At 44.0% G+C, this 19,832-nt stretch overlaps 1 protein-coding gene across 2 annotated transcripts in view; it reads left to right on the top strand.

Moving 5' to 3' along the window:
- Window positions 1-19,832, top strand: part of PDE4DIP (phosphodiesterase 4D interacting protein) — a 241,637-nt gene that overhangs the window by 62,389 nt on the left and 159,416 nt on the right. For both annotated transcript variants that reach the window (XM_058660126.1, XM_058660134.1), the window contains exons 2-3: window positions 12,141-12,196; window positions 13,824-13,975. In XM_058660126.1, the coding sequence (XP_058516109.1) occupies window positions 12,141-12,196; window positions 13,824-13,975 (208 nt within the window). The remainder of the gene's footprint in view (window positions 1-12,140; window positions 12,197-13,823; window positions 13,976-19,832) is intronic.

Below are 19,832 nucleotides of genomic sequence, written 5' to 3'. Positions count from 1 at the left end.
TATCTGTTTGGTAGGATATCTCCTTATTATTGAATATATGGAACAGGTTATCAAGGCTTAATACCATCACACATTTGCATTATGTTTGTCATTGCTTAAGAACTATACATCAGGGGCCAATGCAATGACTAAACTGGCTAATTCTCCACTTCCAATTGCTGGCATCACTTATGGGCACCAGTTCAGGTCCTGGCTGCTCTATTTCCTATCAGCTCCCTGCTTATGGCCTGGGAAAGCTGTGGAGGGTGGCCCAAAGCCTTGGGACCCTGTACCTGCATGAGAGTCCTGGAAGACACTCCTGGCTCCTGGCTTTGGATTGACTCAGCTCTGGCCATTATGGCCACTGGGGAGTGAACCAGTGGATGGAAGATCTTTCTGTCTCTCCCTCTTTCTATAAATTTGCCTTTCCAATAAAAATAAACAAATCTTAAAAAAAGAGAGAGAGAGAAAGAAATATGCATCAGATTTCAGTTGTGGTGCTAGATACCAGGTTGTGAGTGATAGAAAAACCTTCTCTCAGGAGCTCACATTCTACAGGGTCACCAGGCACAAGCACTCACCATCATCACACCTGAACCTGACAGCCGTTTTACTCAAATTCCCCACTTTTAGGATCTTGAACCCTGAAATGATATTTCTAGCCCACTGGCCAGGTCCTCCATTTCCCCATTCTTTCTTTACATTCGATTTTCTTGGCACTTACCCAGCTCCTGATTGCCTCGATGTCTTGCCGACCATCTGCTCTGCTCTTTTCTTTGTCTTTCTCCTGGACCAGACCTCAGCTGTTGCTGTCTGATTCTCTGTACTGCTTTAGAATCTCTGATTGCTTTAGTGTCCCCGGCCCCTGGTACCCCTCACCCAATTCTATGATCTTCTGGAATACTATAAACTTTGTCTTAATGCGGTGTGAAACCACACTGGGTAGGAGGACTCTTGACTCAGTCTTCTATATCTCACACAGCTCAGTCACGCTACTCAAAGTCTTCTCGTTCACTGACCTTCTCCTATCCTACCTTGGCCCTCTCTTATGCCCTGAAAATACATCCCTGGGGTGGCTATTTAGCCCACTTCAGAGTGCCTGAGTTCGATAACCCCAGGTTTCTGAGTGGAGCTCTTGCTAGCCGACTCTGGAAGGCAGCGGTAATGGTCCAAGTAATTTGCTTCCTGTTACTCACATAGGCGACCTGGAATAAGTTCCAGGCTTCCACTTTGTACGTGAACCTACTCTTGGCGTTTGTGGGCATCTAGGGGTTGAAACAGCAGATGGAAGCTCTTGCTCATTCTCTCTCCCAATCTGCCTCATAAATACAGAAAGACAAAAAAAATTTTAAATTATATTCTTCTTGGTCTTCGATTTCAGCAGTGTAAATAGATGCAGGGCATAACATGGATGTTCAATGCTGTTTCTCACTTGTAGACTTTACATAGGCCGATGCACTTGAGTAACAGCTAACAGTAAATACATAAACATTTTTATTAATATTGCCTTCAGGAGATTGCACTTGTAAAAATTATTTTGATTTTTCTCTGTACAATTTTCTGCTCTTCAAAATTTCTGCAAGAAGCGTTAATGCTTTTACAACTATTAAAAATAGAAAATATAAAGGAAAGAAACAATGAAATTTTATATGAGTAAGCAAACAGGTAGAGGGGTAAGCCTTTGATGTTGCAGTTAAAACATCGCATGATGTACCTATATCCCATATCAGGGTACCTGATTCCAGTTCTGGCTCCTCTGCTTTCCATCCAGCTTCCTACCGATGCACATCCTGGGGAACAGTGGGTTATGACTCAAGTATTGGATCTCTGCTGCCACATGGCAAGTTGAGGTGAAGTTTCAGGCTCCCAACTTCAGCTTGCCCCCGCTGTCTGGCTGCTGTAGATATTTGGGGATTGAAACAGCTAATGGGGGATCTGTCTCTGTCTCTGCCTTTCAAAAAAAGCGACGGGGGCAAAGGCAGGGCAGCGCGGGGTGGGAAGACGCAAAGACGGGGAAGATCACTCATCTCTTGACATCCAGATTAGACTTCTATGTAGACCGAGCCAGATGCCTCAAGAGACTCAGAGCCTTGTATTAGCTGTTAATAACCACTGAGGACTGCCTCATGTGTTGCAGAACCAGAAGTGAGGAGCAGAATGCAAGTTCTAGAAGTGGATGAAGAGCACACACACTGTCACTGTGTGATGTGACTGAGTGCCAATCAGATTATTCTCATGTCTCTCATGAAGGAGTGGTATCCGTGTCTTGGCTTTTCAGGAGAAAGAGAGAAAATTTGTTAGATGTTTGGATGTCTGATGACTTCATAAGAAAAAGTCACGAGAAGAATTACTTGAACTGCCTTTTACCTTCTTTTGCAGCTATTGTAGCACTTGATTGAAAACCATTTATTTTCTATAAGCTCTAAAATCCTTAATCTCACTTATGACAACCATATGGAATAACTTTTTTAAAAATTTAATGAGTTTTTTATGTGTTTGAAAGACAGAATGAGAAAGGCAGAGGTGAAGAGAGAAAGAGAGGGCCTGGCATGGTAGCCTAGTGGCTAAAGTCCTCGCCTTGCATGTGCTAGGATCCCATATGGATGCTGGTTCGTGTCCTGGCTGTTCTGCTCCCCATTCAGTTCCCTGCTTGTGGCCTGGGAAAGCAGTGTAAGATGACCCAAAGCCTTGGAACCCTGAACCCATGTGGGAGATCAGGAGGAGGCTCTTGGCTCCTTGCTGCAGATTGACTCAGCTCTGGCCTTTGCAGCCACTGGGGAGTGAATCAGCAGACGGAAGATCTTTCTCTCTGTCTTTCCTTCTCTCTGTAAATCTGATTTTCCAATAAAAACAAACAAACAAATAAATAGATCTTCTATTTGCTGATTCACTCCCCAAATGCTCACACAGGCAGTGTTGGTCTACTCCAAATCCAGGAGCTAGGGCTTCTTCTGGGTTTTCCACGTGGGTGTAGGGGCCCAAGCAACCATTCTCTGTTGCTTTTCTAGGCATATTAGCTGAGTGCTGGATCACAGTGGAGGCATCGGGGATTCAAATAGGTGTTCACATGGGACACAGGCACTTCAGGTGGTGGCTTAGCACACTACACCACAGCACCAGCCCTTCATGGATACAATTCTTTTTTTTTTTTTTTTTTAAGATTTATTGTTATTGGAAAGTCAGATATACACAGAGGAGGAGAGACAGAAAGAAAGATCTTCCATCCGATGTTTCACTCCCCAAGTGAGCCGCACGGGCCGGTGCGCGCCAATCCGATGCCGGGAACCAGGAACCTCTTCCAGGTCTCCCATATGGGTGCAGGGTCCCAATGCTTTGGGCCGTCCTCAACTGCTTTCCCAGGCCACAAGCAGGGAGCTGGATGGGAAGTGGAGTGGCCGGGATTAGAACTGGCACCCATATGGGATCCCGGGGCTTTCAAGGCGAGGACTTTAGCCGCTAGGCCACGCCGCTGGGCCCTCATGGATATAATTCTAACAAGAAAATTATTTAAGAAGTGGAGAGAGAGGAGAGAGAGTGCCCATTTTTTTTCCTATTTGCTGGTTTACTCCTTAGATGCTGCACCAAAGCTAAACCTGGGGGCTCAGAACTCAATCCAAGGCCTCCCATAGGGACAAGAGAAATTCAGTTACATGTGCCATCACCATTGCTGCTCAAGACCTTCATTAACAGAAAGCTAGACTCAGAAAGCCTCCACTAGCGTATCCTCTGTGTGTCTTTACCACGTTATGGGATTTCTCTGAGCCTTAGCAGGCACCTCCCAGGAGCATTTGTGTTTGTTTATGTTAGACTGAAGACTTAGTGCAGGAGTAGAAAAATGAAAAGGTCTCAAAAACCAGAGAAATTGCTGCAGATGTGCCTCGATGGATGTCATTTAGTGCAGCTGTTGAGGCTCTAGCCCTGCAGGCAGCTGTCTTGCACAGCTCCATCTGATGGTGGTCACTCTCCGTGAATAGACTGTGCTGAGCGAAGGCTGTACTTACAGCCCACCCTGGAGGGGAGTGGAAGTTTCTGGATTGGTGCCAAGCAGGCTCACGCTTAGTGTGCAGAGGGGGACCATGGAGCTGCTGCCTCTCTCCTGAGGGCTTTGCCAGTTCAGCGTCCCAGCTTGCAGAGAATATAATGATAGCTCTTGAGAGGAGGAAAATGATCATCTCACTGCGGTTGTTACAGAATGGTCTGGTGTTCTGCATCTGTGACTTCTGCTTCCATTTGCATTTGAATATGTGTTTTTGCAATTCTGATGCCAAGTAGGGGGTATTTTGGTGTAACCAAGAAGATGTACTCAGTCAGTGTCTCTGTTGGAGAGAAAACATCAGGCTTGTGCGCTCACGTCCTTTTTCACTTTGTGCTTGTTTCCAGCACCTGGGGTGGGGTGTGAATGTTCTGGAGACACTTGTTAGCAATAATAAAGGATAAATTGACAAAACTGATGGGTGACTCACCTTTCAAGACATATAAAAAAAGTCATCCGGTCACTTTCCTTTTGGGGTTTAGATTTTTTTTGTCACATGGCCTCTGTCACACAAACACACTTGTGTTCCGATGTAGGTTATATCCAGCAGGAATTGAATGAGTTGTTATTCCTGAGAAACAATTCTGGGTCGGGATTTGGGTCTAAAGCCCACAGCCGTGGCACAGCAGCTAAGTCACCATTCCTTTCACTTCAGCCAGGTGGCGTGGAGCTTCCCTGCCAACGAGTGGGAAGACATAGGGGCTGTTGCCAACGGTAAGGTTTGTAGTCAAATAGAATTTCAAGTTCAGGTCCTTACATCAAGGTGATCTGGGGCAAATTAACATCACGCTGCCAGATTTCTTGTTTCCTCATCTGTAAGTAGGAATAACAGTACTTTGCAGAATTTTGGGAGGTTTGGATGGAAAAATGCCTGGGAAGTATCTGCCACTTGACAAAGTGTAAAGGTTTTGTTGCTGTTTGGCAGTGGTGGTGGTGGTGGTGCTGGCAGTGGTGACCTTCACCCTAATAATGGTCAATAATGTCAAAGAGAACTTTTACGTAACAGAAAAAAAACCAAACAAACAGAAAACATGTTGAACAATAAAGTCGGAAACAGGCAGTCCAAAAACTGTTTCCTGTGGATGTCTTAGTTTTTAAGCTGACACCATTTGTGAAATCCTACTATCTGTAAATTGTTAGGGCCTGAGCTTCACACAAAAGAAAGGAAAAAAAAAAACCTGCAGAAATAAGTAGACCACAATTCTCCCCCTAACCTTTGGCATTTGTCAGGGTTGAAAGTGGATATAAATCAAAAACATGAGAAGCGGATCTTTGAGCAGCAGAGATATTTGTTTCATTGAAACTAGACTTTAGCAGCTCATGCCAACTGAACTTCAGCAGTATGGGAACCAGAACAGAATATGTGCTTGGTTCAAGGCCTAATCCTGGGAGGATCTCTAGAAATGGCAAATCTAGCCATCTGCCTTCTGTACCACATGCTGCTAACTGTTTGAAAAGGTCACACTGAATCTGAGCTCTAACATAGTCCAGTTATGGTCAAGGTCAGTAATTAGGAAGATCAATGTCAGGTAAATCAGAATGCATTTTTCAAATTTTTTCATAATAATGATTAATCTTTTAAAAAATAGAATAAAAAGAGAGGCAGAGAAGATAATCACCTTTTTCTCCTGTCCTAAGCCACTGGCCTTCTAGTTATCCAGGTTCTTTTCTAGTCTGTGTCTATAGGTGGTTTTTGCGGTGGTGCAAATACTACTGCTGAACCTTTTTTGCTGACCTTATCTTAAACCACAGTTGGGAGTTCTGCGTGATTACCTAAAGCTGTATCTTTGAAAAGGGCAGTGACATTGAAGAAATGGTTCCTGCCCTTTTCTCCCTCTTAACATTCCCGCCTGAAGGGTAAGGTTTGGAGAGAAAAGCTTAAGAAGAGGGAAAATTGAAAAGACTTATAAGGAACTGTTTATGAATGTCTAGGTAGAATGGGAGGGGTGTGTCTGTGTTGGGGAGCTGTGGGAGGTGGAACCCCTGAACATACCTTCATTGCTATTTTTCCCCTGGACATAACTTTATTGTCACTTTCCTATTGGGGCGTTTTCATATTTCCTGCACATTTATAGCCATGCTTAAATATGTAGATCTAATGTTCTCTTTTTCATTTTTGCTGGTGGTAGCAGGGTGGGATTCCTAGACACCTTCCTACTAGAACAAAATTAATTGCTATCTCATGAGCAGTCTGGAATCCCTGTGAGCTCTCATAATTAAAATAATTATATGTTGGAATCACACATCGGCCTTCCCCAGTGCTTTCTGAACATTTTTGATGATTGTGTATGCAGCTTCTCACTGTTTTCAGTGCCTGGTATATGAGAACATTCTAAATGAATGAATTCTCAACAAATGTTTGCAAATAGGGGCTGGCAATGTGGTGTGGTATGCAAACTTGCACTTGTGATACTGGCATTCTGTTTGGGCAACGATTTTGTGTCCTGGCTGCTCCACTTTCAATCCAGCTCCCTGCGAATGGCCTGGGAGAGCAGTGCAGGATGCCATCTGTGTGGGAGAGGTAGGTGAAGCTTCTGGCTCCTGGCTTTGGTCTGGCCCAGTCTCAGCCTTAATGACCATCTGGGGAGTGAACCAGCAAATGGAAGATTCTCTGTCTCTTCCTCTCTCTCTGTAACTGTGACTTTCAAATAGATAAACATATAAACTTTTTTTAAAAAAAGATTTATTTATTTTTTGGAAAGGCAGATTTAAAGAAAGGAGATACAGAAAGAAAGATCTTCTATCCACTGGTTCTCTCCACAAATGGCTGCAGCTGCTAGAGCTGAGCTTACCTGAAGCCAGGAGCCAGGAGCTTCTTCTGGATCTCCCACATGGGGGCAAGATCCCAAGACTTTGGGTCATCCTGCACTGCTTTCCCAGGCCACAGGCAGGGAGCTGGATTGGAAGTGGAGTTGCTGCGACATGAATCAATACCCATGTGGGATCCCAGCATGTGGAAGGTGAGGATTTAGCCATTGAGCCATTGTGCTGAGCCCAGAAAACACACTTTTTAAAAGTTTATGAAGTGGAATTTAAAAAAACTTAAAAGCCACAATTCAGGCCCAGATTAGTGGTGTGAGCAATGGTAAGGTAGACTGTTCCTCTTGAATTTCTGTTGACAATAAGAATACCATGATCCTGCTGTAACACCACTCCCACTGGAGAGCGTGAGTTGTGATGGGGGCAGACCAGACTGGTCTGGGCTACAACACCAGTGGGCCTCATGTGAGCCAGGCTGGGCTGACTGTTCCTACTGGTACAAGCATAAATCAGAATGGGTGAGGGTTGATTGGGCTTTGCCACAGCATCAGATGTCAGATGCTGTCACTGGGGACTAATTCTGTCAAGTTGAACTGCAGAACCACCTGCAAAGTACATGATCCGGGAGTGGGCCCAGAAAGGAAATATGGGCACCTCCCTCTTGGTTTATCACTCCCACAGTAGAGCATGGAAACCAAGACTGGGGCAGACCTGGCTGGACAGAACAGCACCCAACAGCATGTGTGTGGGCTGGATAGTGGGGCTGGTTGGGTTGAACTAGGCTTCAATGCCCAGTGACATGTATGAAAGCTGAATGGGATGTGGGACAGACTGGACAAGTCTATGGTACATACTGACAAGCATGGGAACCAGGGCAGGGGGTGGGTCTGGTGGGAGTTATTGTGGCTCGCTCTGCAATAACTAGGCTGCAGCTCCCACTGGTTTATGTGAGAGCCAAGTGTGTGGTGGGTAGAATCAGACTGGAGTGCAACACCCATTGGTTTGTGTGGAAGACAGGACTGGAGACAGAACTGACCCAACAATTGCAACTACTAGCTGATTGGGGTGATGGACTATGCCGGGCCCTGTACTGGCAAGCACACACAAGAATCTGGTCTGGGCTCACTTCAGACGAAGTTTCTTTGGGAATCTCCCCAATTGAACTGCCAGACTCAGAACTCCAACTATGAAAAGAAGTGCAGGCCCAAATAAAGCAGTCACACCAACATCCATTGTAAAGAAAAGTCTGAACACACTTTATAGAAAATGCCTCTCTACAGACTCCTTCATGGTGACACCCTTTGCTAAAGAAGAAGAAACACTTTTTGTAGTCCTGTTTGAAATGTCACGAGAGACTAAACTGCTGGGCCAGTGAGATGCTTGATCTTGAAAAGAGATGTATCAGGGCCCTGTGCGGTAGCCTAGTGGCTAAAATCCTCACCTTGAACGCACCGGGATACCATTATGGGCATCCTGGTGCATGTACAGCGAAGATTTAGCTACTAGGCTACTGGGCCATGTCCCAGAAAAACCAACTTTAAAAGCAGTGTGTGTTGGAGGGTAGGTCATATATGGACAACAGTGTAGATGAGCTGTAAATATCCTGGTGACCCATGTGCTGGCTAAGCATCAGTCACTCATGACCTGATGCCTTTAAAAGATCTGGAAACACTTGAGTGTGAGAAGCCAGGGCAAGGATATACATTTTTTTTTTCCAAATGTGAACATGAATTTTTGGAGATTTGAGTAATATGGAAGATTTTACCGTTATCACCATTTAATAGGTCGTTACCACAAATTAATAACTAATGTATTGAAGCCAATGGGCTTCGCAAGATCGTATTTTAATGCAGAAATGAGATTCCGTTGCCCTGATATGTATATATATATATTGGTGAAATCTTCCATATTATTCCACATATCTATATTACTTCTTTATATGTGTGCTTGTGTGGGACCAGACTTGAATTTGACTTGGTCACGCCCTGATTCTCTTTGTGCTTTGGGTTTATCAAATGTTGCAATGCTCCCCAGGACAAGCACTGTATTTTTGCATTGCAAGCTCCCTCCCTAGGGGAGCATCACATTCGTTCTGTAGCTTTAGAAGCAGTTGCATGAGCCTCACTCTAGCAGTAGGAGAGGAAACTTGAGCTGTTAATCGAGCTAAAGTGATTTTTAAAAATCTCCTGAGAGATTACAAGCACGCCTATTAACTCAGTACCCATCTACAGTGAGCTCCCATCTCCGGTTATTGATTTATCCTGGGCAGGCAGCAAGCTCAGCAGGACTGTTGGATGGGTGGAGAAGACGAGGTATCTGGTTGGGTTTATAGGTGTTGCCTAGCTTTAACATGAAATCTGCAGTGCAGGGAAAATGGAGTGAGATCCTGTCTGGATGGTAGCGTCACTTCTTGGAAAGTATTGAAGTGCGTTTTACCGTTAAGTATTTATTAGAATAGAAATGCCTGATTATTGCAGGTATCCTTAAAAAAAAACACACCCTTCTTTTACAAATATTTGGGGAGATTGAAGTCAGAAAGGTAAATGTGACATAGAACCCATTTAATAGTTCGTTACCACAAATCAATGAATAATGTATTGAATCCAATGGGTTTCTCAAGATGGTGTTTTAATGCAGAAATGAAATTCCATTGCCCTTAGAAACCTGCAAGGAACCAGCAGGCATCACAAGTAAGTAGCTGATGAGCTAAACTACAAAGACAGAAAATGACAAGGACTGAGGCAAACCAGAAAAAATGTTGCCCGCACTGTTTACAGAGGACAAGTTGTCCTCTCCTTGCCTCTCATCTCCCCGCCCCTCCTCCATTGTGTGGAAAGGAAGGCTGGGGATTGTCTGACCCTCCCATTTTCTGAGAAGCTAGAAATGGGTTCATCCTGTGTGCACTAGATAAAGCAGGTTGGATTGACTAATTTGTCCTGGGGGTTGGCATGGCTCCCGATGGCAAATACACCGTCAGCTTTGTCTGTGGGCTGAGCTCCATGAAATGCTCAATGAAAAGCTCCCTACGACAGATTCTTCAAGACATTTTTCTGGATGATGTTTTCAACATCCTTACCTCCTTCACCTTGACAGAGGCGAATCCACCAGTAGTGTATGCATCACTTGCAGGAAAGCTTTTTAATGAGGAGGTGAAAGGCGAGGGAAGGGGACTTAGAAGGATCTTAAGCTGGTGATCTGCTTTTGATTCCTAAAGAAATACCAGTTATGTGTAATTCAATGTGCCCAGTATTGTACTTTCTCATCCATGTGGGACTTAACAAAGTGAAGATTTATGCGAAGATCCGGCCCTGAGGCAGAGGAGAGAGGACATCATCAATTTCCAAACAAGTGCCAGAAACTCCTGAATATCTCCTTTTAGGAGGAGAAGCCCTCTGAATCTGTGTCTACAGACTTCTTTTTAGTTACAACTGACTGGGAGGGCCCAAGGGCTTAAAAATTCAGTGACACGGAGAAAGCATTTGTCTGCAAATCTGGCTTCTGTGTTCCTGCCTTCCCCACCCTGCTAGGCTGTTGTCGAAACAGTAAGCAGCCCCCTAAACTATTCATCTCTTGTTGATTTACAAAACTCCAATGGCCTAAAAGGCTTTATACAATCTGCATGCTGCCCTGCCTTCCAGTTTCTTCACCTGCTTCTATACAGCACACGTCCTTTGCCTGGCCACATAGGCTCTCACGGGTGCATTTATCCTCCTTCTGAGGGATTTTTGCATCTGATGTTCTCTGCGCTGAACACTCCTTCCCCAGAGACCCCACTGGCTACGCTTGTTTCTTAGAGAAGCCCTATCTCCTGGGATTCCTCCCTGCCCTGCAGCACTCCCAGCCCCATTTGCATGGTTTGATTAGTACTCTTCCTGACTGCCGGACTACAGGGACTACAAGCGTTCCTTGTTTTCCCTTAGGTCGGTTCCACAATTACAAGACTTTTATTATGTTTGGTTCACTGCTACATTTCTGGCACTTAAAACAGTTTCTAAAAATCTAGTAGGTGCTTGGCAGGTGCTAGTTGACTATGTTTTCAGTTCCACTCTGTGAGCCAGGGTGTTTGCCTGCTGTATGGGACAGCTTGTTCTTGCTGCTGAATCGTGGTGTTACTGACTTTGCCATGAATGGACTGTCTGTCTCTCAGGCTTTCTGGGTCAGCTCTACTCCCTAAGCATGTTTTGAATTTTTGGGGTTTTTACCATCTTCTCCTTTTCCCTCAGTTCAGATCAATTCAACATCTTACTTGGAGTATATACCCACACCACCTGCTTGGCCTCCTCCACACAGTCTCCCTCAGCAGCAGATTTAAAATCCAAGTCATGGGGGCCTGGCAGCGTGGTCTAGCGGCTAAAGTCCTCCCCTTGAACGCCCCGGGATCCCATGTGGGCGCCAGTTCTAATCCCGGCAGCTCCACTCCCCATCCAGCTCCCTGCTTGTGGCCTGGGAAAGCAGTAGAGGACGGCCCAAAGCTTTGGGACCCTGCACCCGCGTGGGAGACCTGGAAGAGGTTCCTGGTTCCCGGCTTCGGCCCAGCACCGGCCGTTGTGGTCACTTGGGGAGTGAATCATCGGACAGAAGATCTTCCTCTCTGTATATCTGACTTTGTAATAAAAATAAATAAATCTAAAAAAAAAAAATCTAAGACATGTCCTTTTTAACCATCATGCTCTCACTTAAAAAGCACCAATAGTTTCGCAGTGCTCTTTACATGAAGCTCAGTGCCCTTACTCCATCCCATGAGGCTCTGCATGGTCCTGTGGCACCACTGTCAGTCCCAAGGTTTTTGGACTCAGGGTCTTGCTGTTCCTTCCTAATGAAATACTGTTCTGTCCTTCATTTGGTTGATGTTCAAGTCATCTGAGTTTACAAAGTTTATATTTAAAAAAAATTATTTTCATTTTACTTGAAAGGGAGAGGAGCGAGAGAGTGAGCGAGAGAATAAAGAGAGAATGTCTTCCTTCTGCTGGTTTATTCCCCAAAAGATTACAATGGGCAGATCTGGGTCAGGCTGAAACCAGGAGCTTGGAACTCCATCTGAGTCTCCCCCATGGACGACAGGAGCCTAGGCACTTGGGCCATTTTCTGCTGCCTTTCTAGACACAAGGGCAGAGGGCTGGATGGGAACTGGAGCAGCCAGGGCTTGAATGGCACTTTGATATGTGCTGCCTGAGTTACAGGTAGCATCCCAGCCCGTTGCATTTTAACGCCATTCCTGATATTTGCCTTTGTGTCCTCAGTGTGTGACACTGTTCCTGGTACACAATGGACGCTCCATGAATGCTTGTGCACTTAGCTGCTTTGTGGCGAGGGGATCCGGCTCTGGGGAGTGGTGCCTCATTAACTAATGATATGTTTTCCTCCACAGAGATTACTTTGCTGAGGATGGTGGGGAGATGATACCCAGAGCGAGTCAGGCGACAGGTAAGGATGCTGAGGGCCTTAACTCAGGCTCAACTCCAGGCTTCCTGCTCATCATAATTCTATCCAACTATGGATCTTGTAGGTTTATCAATGCTAGTATTCCCAACACTTGTGAATTTCCAGAAATTGCCGTACCACTTGGAATTTTTAAAAGTTTTATTTATTTTTTATTTATTTGAAAGGCAGAGTTGCAAAGACAGAGGAAAGACAGAGAGAAAGATTGTCCAGATCTTCTAATTCACTCCCCAAACAACTAGGCCAGGCCAAAACCAGGAGCCAGGAGCTTCTGGGTCTCCCATATGCGTGTAGGGGTCCAAGTATTTGGGCTATCCTCTGCTAGTTTGCCAAACACAAGAGCAGGGAGCTGTATTGGGAGTGGAGTAGCCAGGTCTAAGACTGGTGCCCTTTAGTGATGCTACATCACAAGTGCTTAACCTGATACATTACAATATTGTCCCCTTAAATTTTTATTTATTTGTTTTTAAATACAGAGATATAAAGAGAAAGAAATGAAGACAAATAGACAGGCAATAAGGATCTTTCATTCTCAAATGCCCACATAGCAAGGGTTAGGTCAGGCCAAAGCCAGGAGCTAGGAAATTCAATCCGATTCTCACATGTGGGTGACAGGGACCCAAGTACTTGAGCTGTCATCTGCCACCTCCTCGGGTGCACATGAGCAGGAAGCTGAAATCAAGGACAGAGATGGCATGGGAAATCAGGCACTGGTATCTGCAATGTGGGGAGTCCGAAGTAGCATTTTAGCTACTATGCTGTGTCCACGCCTGATGAATTTGACATGTGACAAACCATTCCAAAGCTTAGTGTCTCAGAATAGGGATCAGCAAACTTTATGTGAGCCAATGCTTTTTGCAAATGAAGTTTTATTGCAACACTGTCATGCTTATTCTTTACATGTTGTCTATGTCTGCTTTGAGCTCTGAGGGCGGAGTGGAATAGTTGCCACAGAATCAGAATATGGTTCACAAATCTCATATACTGCCCAGGCATTGAAGAGTTTGCCCCACCTGTCTTACAACGAGGATGCTTTATTATTTCTCATAATTCTGTGGTGGCAAGCTGGGCATTATTTCAGCTGCCCTTTTCTGGATCAGTCCCATCAACCTGTGATCATCTAACAGCTTGATTGGGAATAAGGGGCCAAGATGGCCTTGCTCACACATCTGGCTGTGGGGGACCGGCTGTCAGCAGGTGTACTGTACTTTATTTCTGTGAGCTTGGCTTTACCACCTCTGGTAGGTAGACTTAGCTTCTTCATAGCCTGGTGGTTGTGCTACAAATATTGGTGTAGAAATGCAAAGCTAGAACTTATACAGCATCATCTCCATGTTTTGTTCATCAAAGTAACTCCCTTGGGCAATCCCAGATCAATGGGTGGATAAATAGCCTCTACCAGAACAGAATGAGCACTTTACAAAAGGGTGTGAGCACAAACTAGTTTCGTTTGCTGAAGACCGTGACTCATACCATTCACCGCTGGACCCTTTATGTAAACTCTTCCCATATTTGTATTTTGCAGAAATCAGATTTAGCTGGAAAGTACCAGCTGGAATGATCACGATGTGTATTAACATCCAGACATTTCAATTGTTCTTCTGTTTCACAGCTTTTCTTGGTGACGTTAAAGATCGAGGTGCTCCCGTGCAGTCACAGACGTGGAGAAGTGGGGAGAAGACCTCTTTTGGGCGGGCGCATTCCTTGAGAGCGTTTGAGAAACCCCCTCAGGTGCAGACACAAGCTCTTCGAGACTTTGAGAAGGTGAGTCTTGGGAGGAGGTGGTTATCATTCCAGTTGGAAACAGTACTGGGGAATAGTGGTGTCATACAAAAATATGACCCGGAGGGAAAAAAAAACCCAAACAGCATTCTAATCACTCTTGATACGTAAGAGGGCAAAGGCCTCAGTTGCTTTTTCTTCCTCCAAAATATTCTGGCTCATTCTGGGACTTTGAGTTCCCACATATAATAGGAGCTAGCGTGTTAAGTTCTTCTCAACAAGGTGTTCTTTTTTTAAAAAATGAGAATTACCACTAATTATAGATCGGTTTTAAAAGGATTGAGGTCTTTGCAATATGGAGTCTTTAAATCCACCAACAGCATGTGGAAGGATATTTAGTTAGACATTTCTTAACGGTTTTCACTAAAATTAACCATTTGTTGAATAAAAGTGACCCCAGCTAATCAGGATTATGGGTGTTACATTATAATAGTGACTCTCCTGAGAACTTAGTCCTGGTGGGTGTGTGTTCTGTTAGTCCTGTGCTCTAGGCTGTAGCTCATGGATAAGCTGCCTGTGCTGGTGAATTCTGGCTGCCCCTTGCTGCCCTTGGTTTTCATGTCAGGAAGTTGCAGTGACACTGAGAATCTGTGGACACTGAGCCCAGGCCTTAGGGCGCCTCCGTCAGCATCCTGATTCCCTGTGGCCTGTCTGGGCTCCTCTAGACATCTGCTCTCATCTGCAGTGTGAGCTGGCTCTGACACTGCCACGTGCTTCTCCACAAGCATCTTGTCATGTTGCTGGAAGTTTTTGAATCAACTCCAAGAGCTCTGATTTTTGTTTAGATTTGCCCCAAAGCAATCACTCTTAGGGTCATGCAGGTCCCAGCTCCCTGTCAGCTGGATTGGTGCCGGGAAGCCTGTACAGTAGGGCCTGTGGACTCTAAGAGACATACCTAGAATTTCTTGCCTGTGTGTTCTAAAAAAAGCAACAAGTCTATGGTGCCCCCTGGGGGATACCCAGAGAGCGGACTGCCAGTGAGTGATGCGTAAATAGGTCCAGAGGAAACGCTGGTTTCTTGAATTGACAGCTTTGGATGTGAAATAATAAAGTTTCACTTAAACAAGTACTGTTTGCAGATGGTCACATGCCACTGTTCCTTGTAGATACAAAGGTTTCCCTTAGGGGCTTCTTGTAAATTCTAGCAGACACTGCTGTGGACAGTACTGGTCAGCCTGGTCATGGTCTTTGTCGTTGTCATGGATGATAGTTGTTTGAGACGTAGAGGGTGTGCAGGAGTATTAAGCGGCTTTTGAAGATGAAACCTCTAAACAGCTGTGTCGCACTGGTGGTGGAAGTGGGTGTGGTGACATCCAATCCCTCCCTCCTTCACCTTTTGAATGTGCAGCAGCACAGAAAGGCTCCTCAGAGAAGCAGGGACACTCTGAGAAAGTCTGTTACGTGTTCCTTTTAGATGAAAGGTGATTTAGGACATAGAAGTGATGGTGCCACCTCCATGGTTGGAATCAATGGCTGGGTGCCAGGGGAAGAGGGTAAATAATGAGCCGAATTGAATGATAAGTGTGAGTCATCAATTTTTAGATATAAAGTCCTTTTTTCTTGGGGTTCAGGTCTAGTATTATGGATTAGTCCATCTTTTCCAGTGCTGGAACTTACTGATAGAACCCCAGCCAGGATACAGAGAAAAGGCCAGTAAGAGATATTTTAAGTCTTTTACATGTATGAGTTAAGTAATAAGTAACAACAAGTACATAACGCACCTTTCTTTGATATAAAAAAGTTATTGCAATTACACCAAGCTATGCTGGGTTCATCAATTTGTCCATTCTCAAATTTGTTCATCCATCCTGTGGATTTCAATGGCTGCCTCTACATGTGAAGAGCTCCTCCATGAGAGATCTTGAATATCAGAAGCTACATTGATTAGGAAAATATAGAGCAGAAAGAGGAACCCATTCCAGTATCCCACCCTATGAAGGGTTAGGTACTGAACAACATATTTTCTGTTGTGTTTTAAAAATGTATTCTCTGATATTGGGAAAGGAGATGGGTAGCTGCCCTTGGGCAGAGAGAAAGGGACAGGCCAGAAGTTGTATTCCAGAGGAGAGGGAATTCTCAAGGCCTCACAAGTGTGAAAGGAATACAGAGCTGGGAAGCGCTTCCAGAAGTCCATTCTCATTTTACCTGTCAAAGCAACTGAGCATTTGATCACTTCAAATGATACATTTCTGTCCTTAGTTGCCGTGCCTTAGGAATTACAGATACTGCATCAGCTAAAGGATACGTGACAGGTGCTTTCACAGAGAAAAGGACAGCTTACTCTGAGAGTCTAAGAGGAAATGTCTGATTTTATTAGAGGAAAAGGGGAAGGGCCTCCTACCAGTGGATTCCTGTGCTGGGGCTGCACGTTGAGTGAGATCCTTGAAGAAATTCAATTATACTAGTCAGAGAAGAAAAGGGTCATATTCCATACAGAGGGGGAAATTTGGGAGAAAAGATGAATTGAGTCAAAGAGAGACTGTGCTAGAGGGCAGGAAGATAGGAGCATTAGAACAAAGAGCAAAGTTATACACCTAACCAGTGTCTTCAACAATGTGATTGCTTCTAAGATGTTTGCTAAGGTGGAACCTTCTAGGGGGAAGTCTGTTGACCCTAGAATAGAGGTAACAAACCGAAACTGCAAGTACTGACACTTTATGTTTTAATGAATTCATTAACAACTGAAAATGACAGCCAGCATTTGTATGGATGAAGGAAAAAGAAACAAAGAGGGCAAAACCTGGAAGAGACACAATGGTTTTTTGCTTTGCTTTTGTGACTCACCACCCCTACTCCTATGGGGTGAAAAATGATGGGCAGGAGAAGATGTTTGGGCAGGAGTGCAAAGTTGACCCTACACTGGACTTCGTCCTCTGAGTGTTATTTAAATTGTTAACCCTAAACATTGTTTGTTGGGTTGAGGTCATCTTGTGATGAAGAAGAGTGTTGTTCTGCAGAAATGTTACCTTTACATTTTCAATGAATAATTTAATTAATTTTTAAGCTTTGTCAACTAGGATGAAAAAGGGTTTCCAGCCCTCCATTACCCATCTCCTGGAGAAGGGGGAATCTGTAGACTTGAGTAGTTAGTTGAGTGCCTTATTTTGTCTTTGTATCTCTGTCCCAATTTTTCAAGGAGGAGGAGCCGGGCTGATAGTGCTTGTGACCTCAGGGTGATAATGTTTATGCATAGCTTGTAAATCCCCAGAGGCGAGATCACTGTCTTTCCTGACCAATGACTGTCCTTCGTCTGTGTTTCTCACGGATGGAGTGCACATCCTCAGCTACTTTGGGATGAGTGGCACTCAAGAGGCACCGAGGTCACACTAGCCAGCATTTGTAATCACTTTCTGTGTTAAGTACTGTTCTGAGTATGCAAAAACATTATCTCATTTAACACTAACACAACCCAGTTAAAAAGGCATGGCATTATCTCAAATTACAACTGTGGACACAAAGAGTAGCAAAAGGATTTGCCTAATGTCTCCTACGGTGAGCCTGAAAACGTCTGCCAATTTTGCGGTAGTAGTTCGTTTTCTAGGTTGAAGGGCTAACCAGTAAGAGTTTGGTTCAGGTGAAGTTGCTGGTTTACATGGGAATGAAATCATTGCTTCTCTTATACAGATGGGCGCAGATTGGAGTTCCACCAGGCTCTGTCTTTACTAGGTAAATTGCAAATCTATTCTTATCTCCCAGTATTGTTCATAATCTCCTTTTTATTTCATTAGTTCTAAACTAATTGCAATTCAGATCTGTTTCGTACTCTCAAGTCTTAATTAATGCTGTACCCTCTTCTTGGAAAGGCTTTTCTTTCCTATTTTTGACCTACCTGAGATCTACTTACCCTGCAAGTGTCAGATCAGGTGCCATTTTTTCAGGATGCTTTCTCTTGCCATCTAATCCTAGACGATATACCCAGTCTCTAAAACTCTTTGAGGGTGTAAGACGTATCTTGCTCCTTATCATTCAGTCTCTATAATCTAGCCTAATGTAGTGCATTGTAAGTTTTCCATAAATGTTCATCTGCTAAATTAAACCTGTTAAAGTTTTGAAGGTTAAGTATTTTATTGAATTTGTGTTTCTTCTACCTTATTTGGTTTTCACAATAATTTGAATGCTTCCTTTTTATTTTAAATATTTATTTATTTATTTAAAAGGCAGAGTTACAAAAAGAGAGGGCAACACCGAGAGAGATCATCTACCTGGTGACTCACTCTCTATAAGGCTGCAACACTTGGGGCTGAAGTCAGAAGCCTGGAATTCTGTAAGGGTGTCCCACATAGGTGACAGGGTCCCAATACTTGGGCCATCTCCTGCATCACCAGGCATGTCAGCAGGGAGTTGGATTGGATATGGAGTAGCTGGGACTTCAGCTGGTACCCACATGGGATGATTGCATGAAGGTGTTACATCAAAACTCAGGCCCCAAGTTAAATGCTTCCAAAGAGGGTACTAATGTGTTAATTAATCTAATAAGATGGGACACAGGAAGTCAAGACATGTGTACGTTTATTTTTCATCTAGACTGAAATGATAGAATGGTAAAGGAAAGCAAAGAAACAGAGTAATTTTGAAATAATATTTGACAGGATTCTTAAAGAATATCCTAACAGTAGCCAATCATAATAACTGATATTTATTGAGGTTTTTTTTTTGGTATGCCAGGGTTTTCTAGATATTGAACATACTTTATTTCTGCTAATTTTCCTATGAAACAGATATTAGGGAAGAAACAAAGGCTCAAGTCACTTAAAAAATGTTATATGGATATAAACTGACAGAACTGAGAGAGCCGCAGTGGTTCCCATGGGAAGACTTTTCAGAGACAAGGTTCCACTGGTGGAAGGCATGCAGTTTGGTTTTCAACATAGACTCAAGTGGTAAATACTATAGAAAAGGCAGAGAAGGGTGGAAGTCTTGTGAAACCAAGTTGGGTCTCCACCATTCTGCTTATTTGCACATGTTCTGATAATCATGTCTTTAACACGCAAATGCCAGCAACACCAGCTGCCTTGTTTGCCTCACTGTAGTCTGAGGCCAGCTCTGCCTGGCGGTCCCCATGTAATGTAACCACACCACGGTGAGTCAGTCTGGTTTGGTACCACCCATCCTGGCAAACTTTTGCACTTGGATTTTGAATGATGTGGTGGGGTGAAGGGGAAGAAGGAAAATAGAGCTAGACTTGCGGGGCTCATTTGCTCTTTTGCCTTGGTGGAGGTCCAAGTTGTCACAGTCTAGGTTCCCAGGTATGGATTAAGTGAAGCTGGGTCATGTCAGTGCTGTCTCTAAGTTTGCAATTTTCAGTGCTACTTGAGTGTTTCTCTATAATAACAGCTTTAGAAAATAAACGCTACTGGCGAAGTCCATTTTCCTCTTTCAAAAGAAAAGGCTTTGATGCTTGCAAAACCACAGTGCCCGAAGCACACTGATTTTGTTTTCACTGGTATCTTAGGATGCTCAGAGATTCAGTGGAAGTGGAATTTTCAGCATTCAGCACTTGTCAGTGTTGTTTCTTCTGCTTTTCGAACATGACCTTTAGAGGGCTTACATCTGCCATCATGCCATAGACCTTTCGAGTTTTCATGCATTAGCAATGTTGCCAAAGATACACATTAGTGCAACCATTTTTCCCTCCTGAGGAGCTACAGAGTAAAAGAAATGAATCGGAGTATTGTAAAGAATTCAAAGCTGTAGCTAACTTTCCATTCACAGAGTATACAATCTGATGAGAGGCAAGAGTTCACTTAAATAAACAACATCTAAGACAAGAATGGATGAGATATTAAGGCTTGGAGTAATTGCTTTAATTTGTGTCTTTGAAACATAAATATTAGGTCAC

Source organism: Ochotona princeps, chromosome 2 (genome assembly GCF_030435755.1).
Source record: "Ochotona princeps isolate mOchPri1 chromosome 2, mOchPri1.hap1, whole genome shotgun sequence".
NCBI lineage: Eukaryota > Metazoa > Chordata > Mammalia > Lagomorpha > Ochotonidae > Ochotona > Ochotona princeps.
This window is presented reverse-complemented; position numbering and strand designations above follow the sequence as displayed.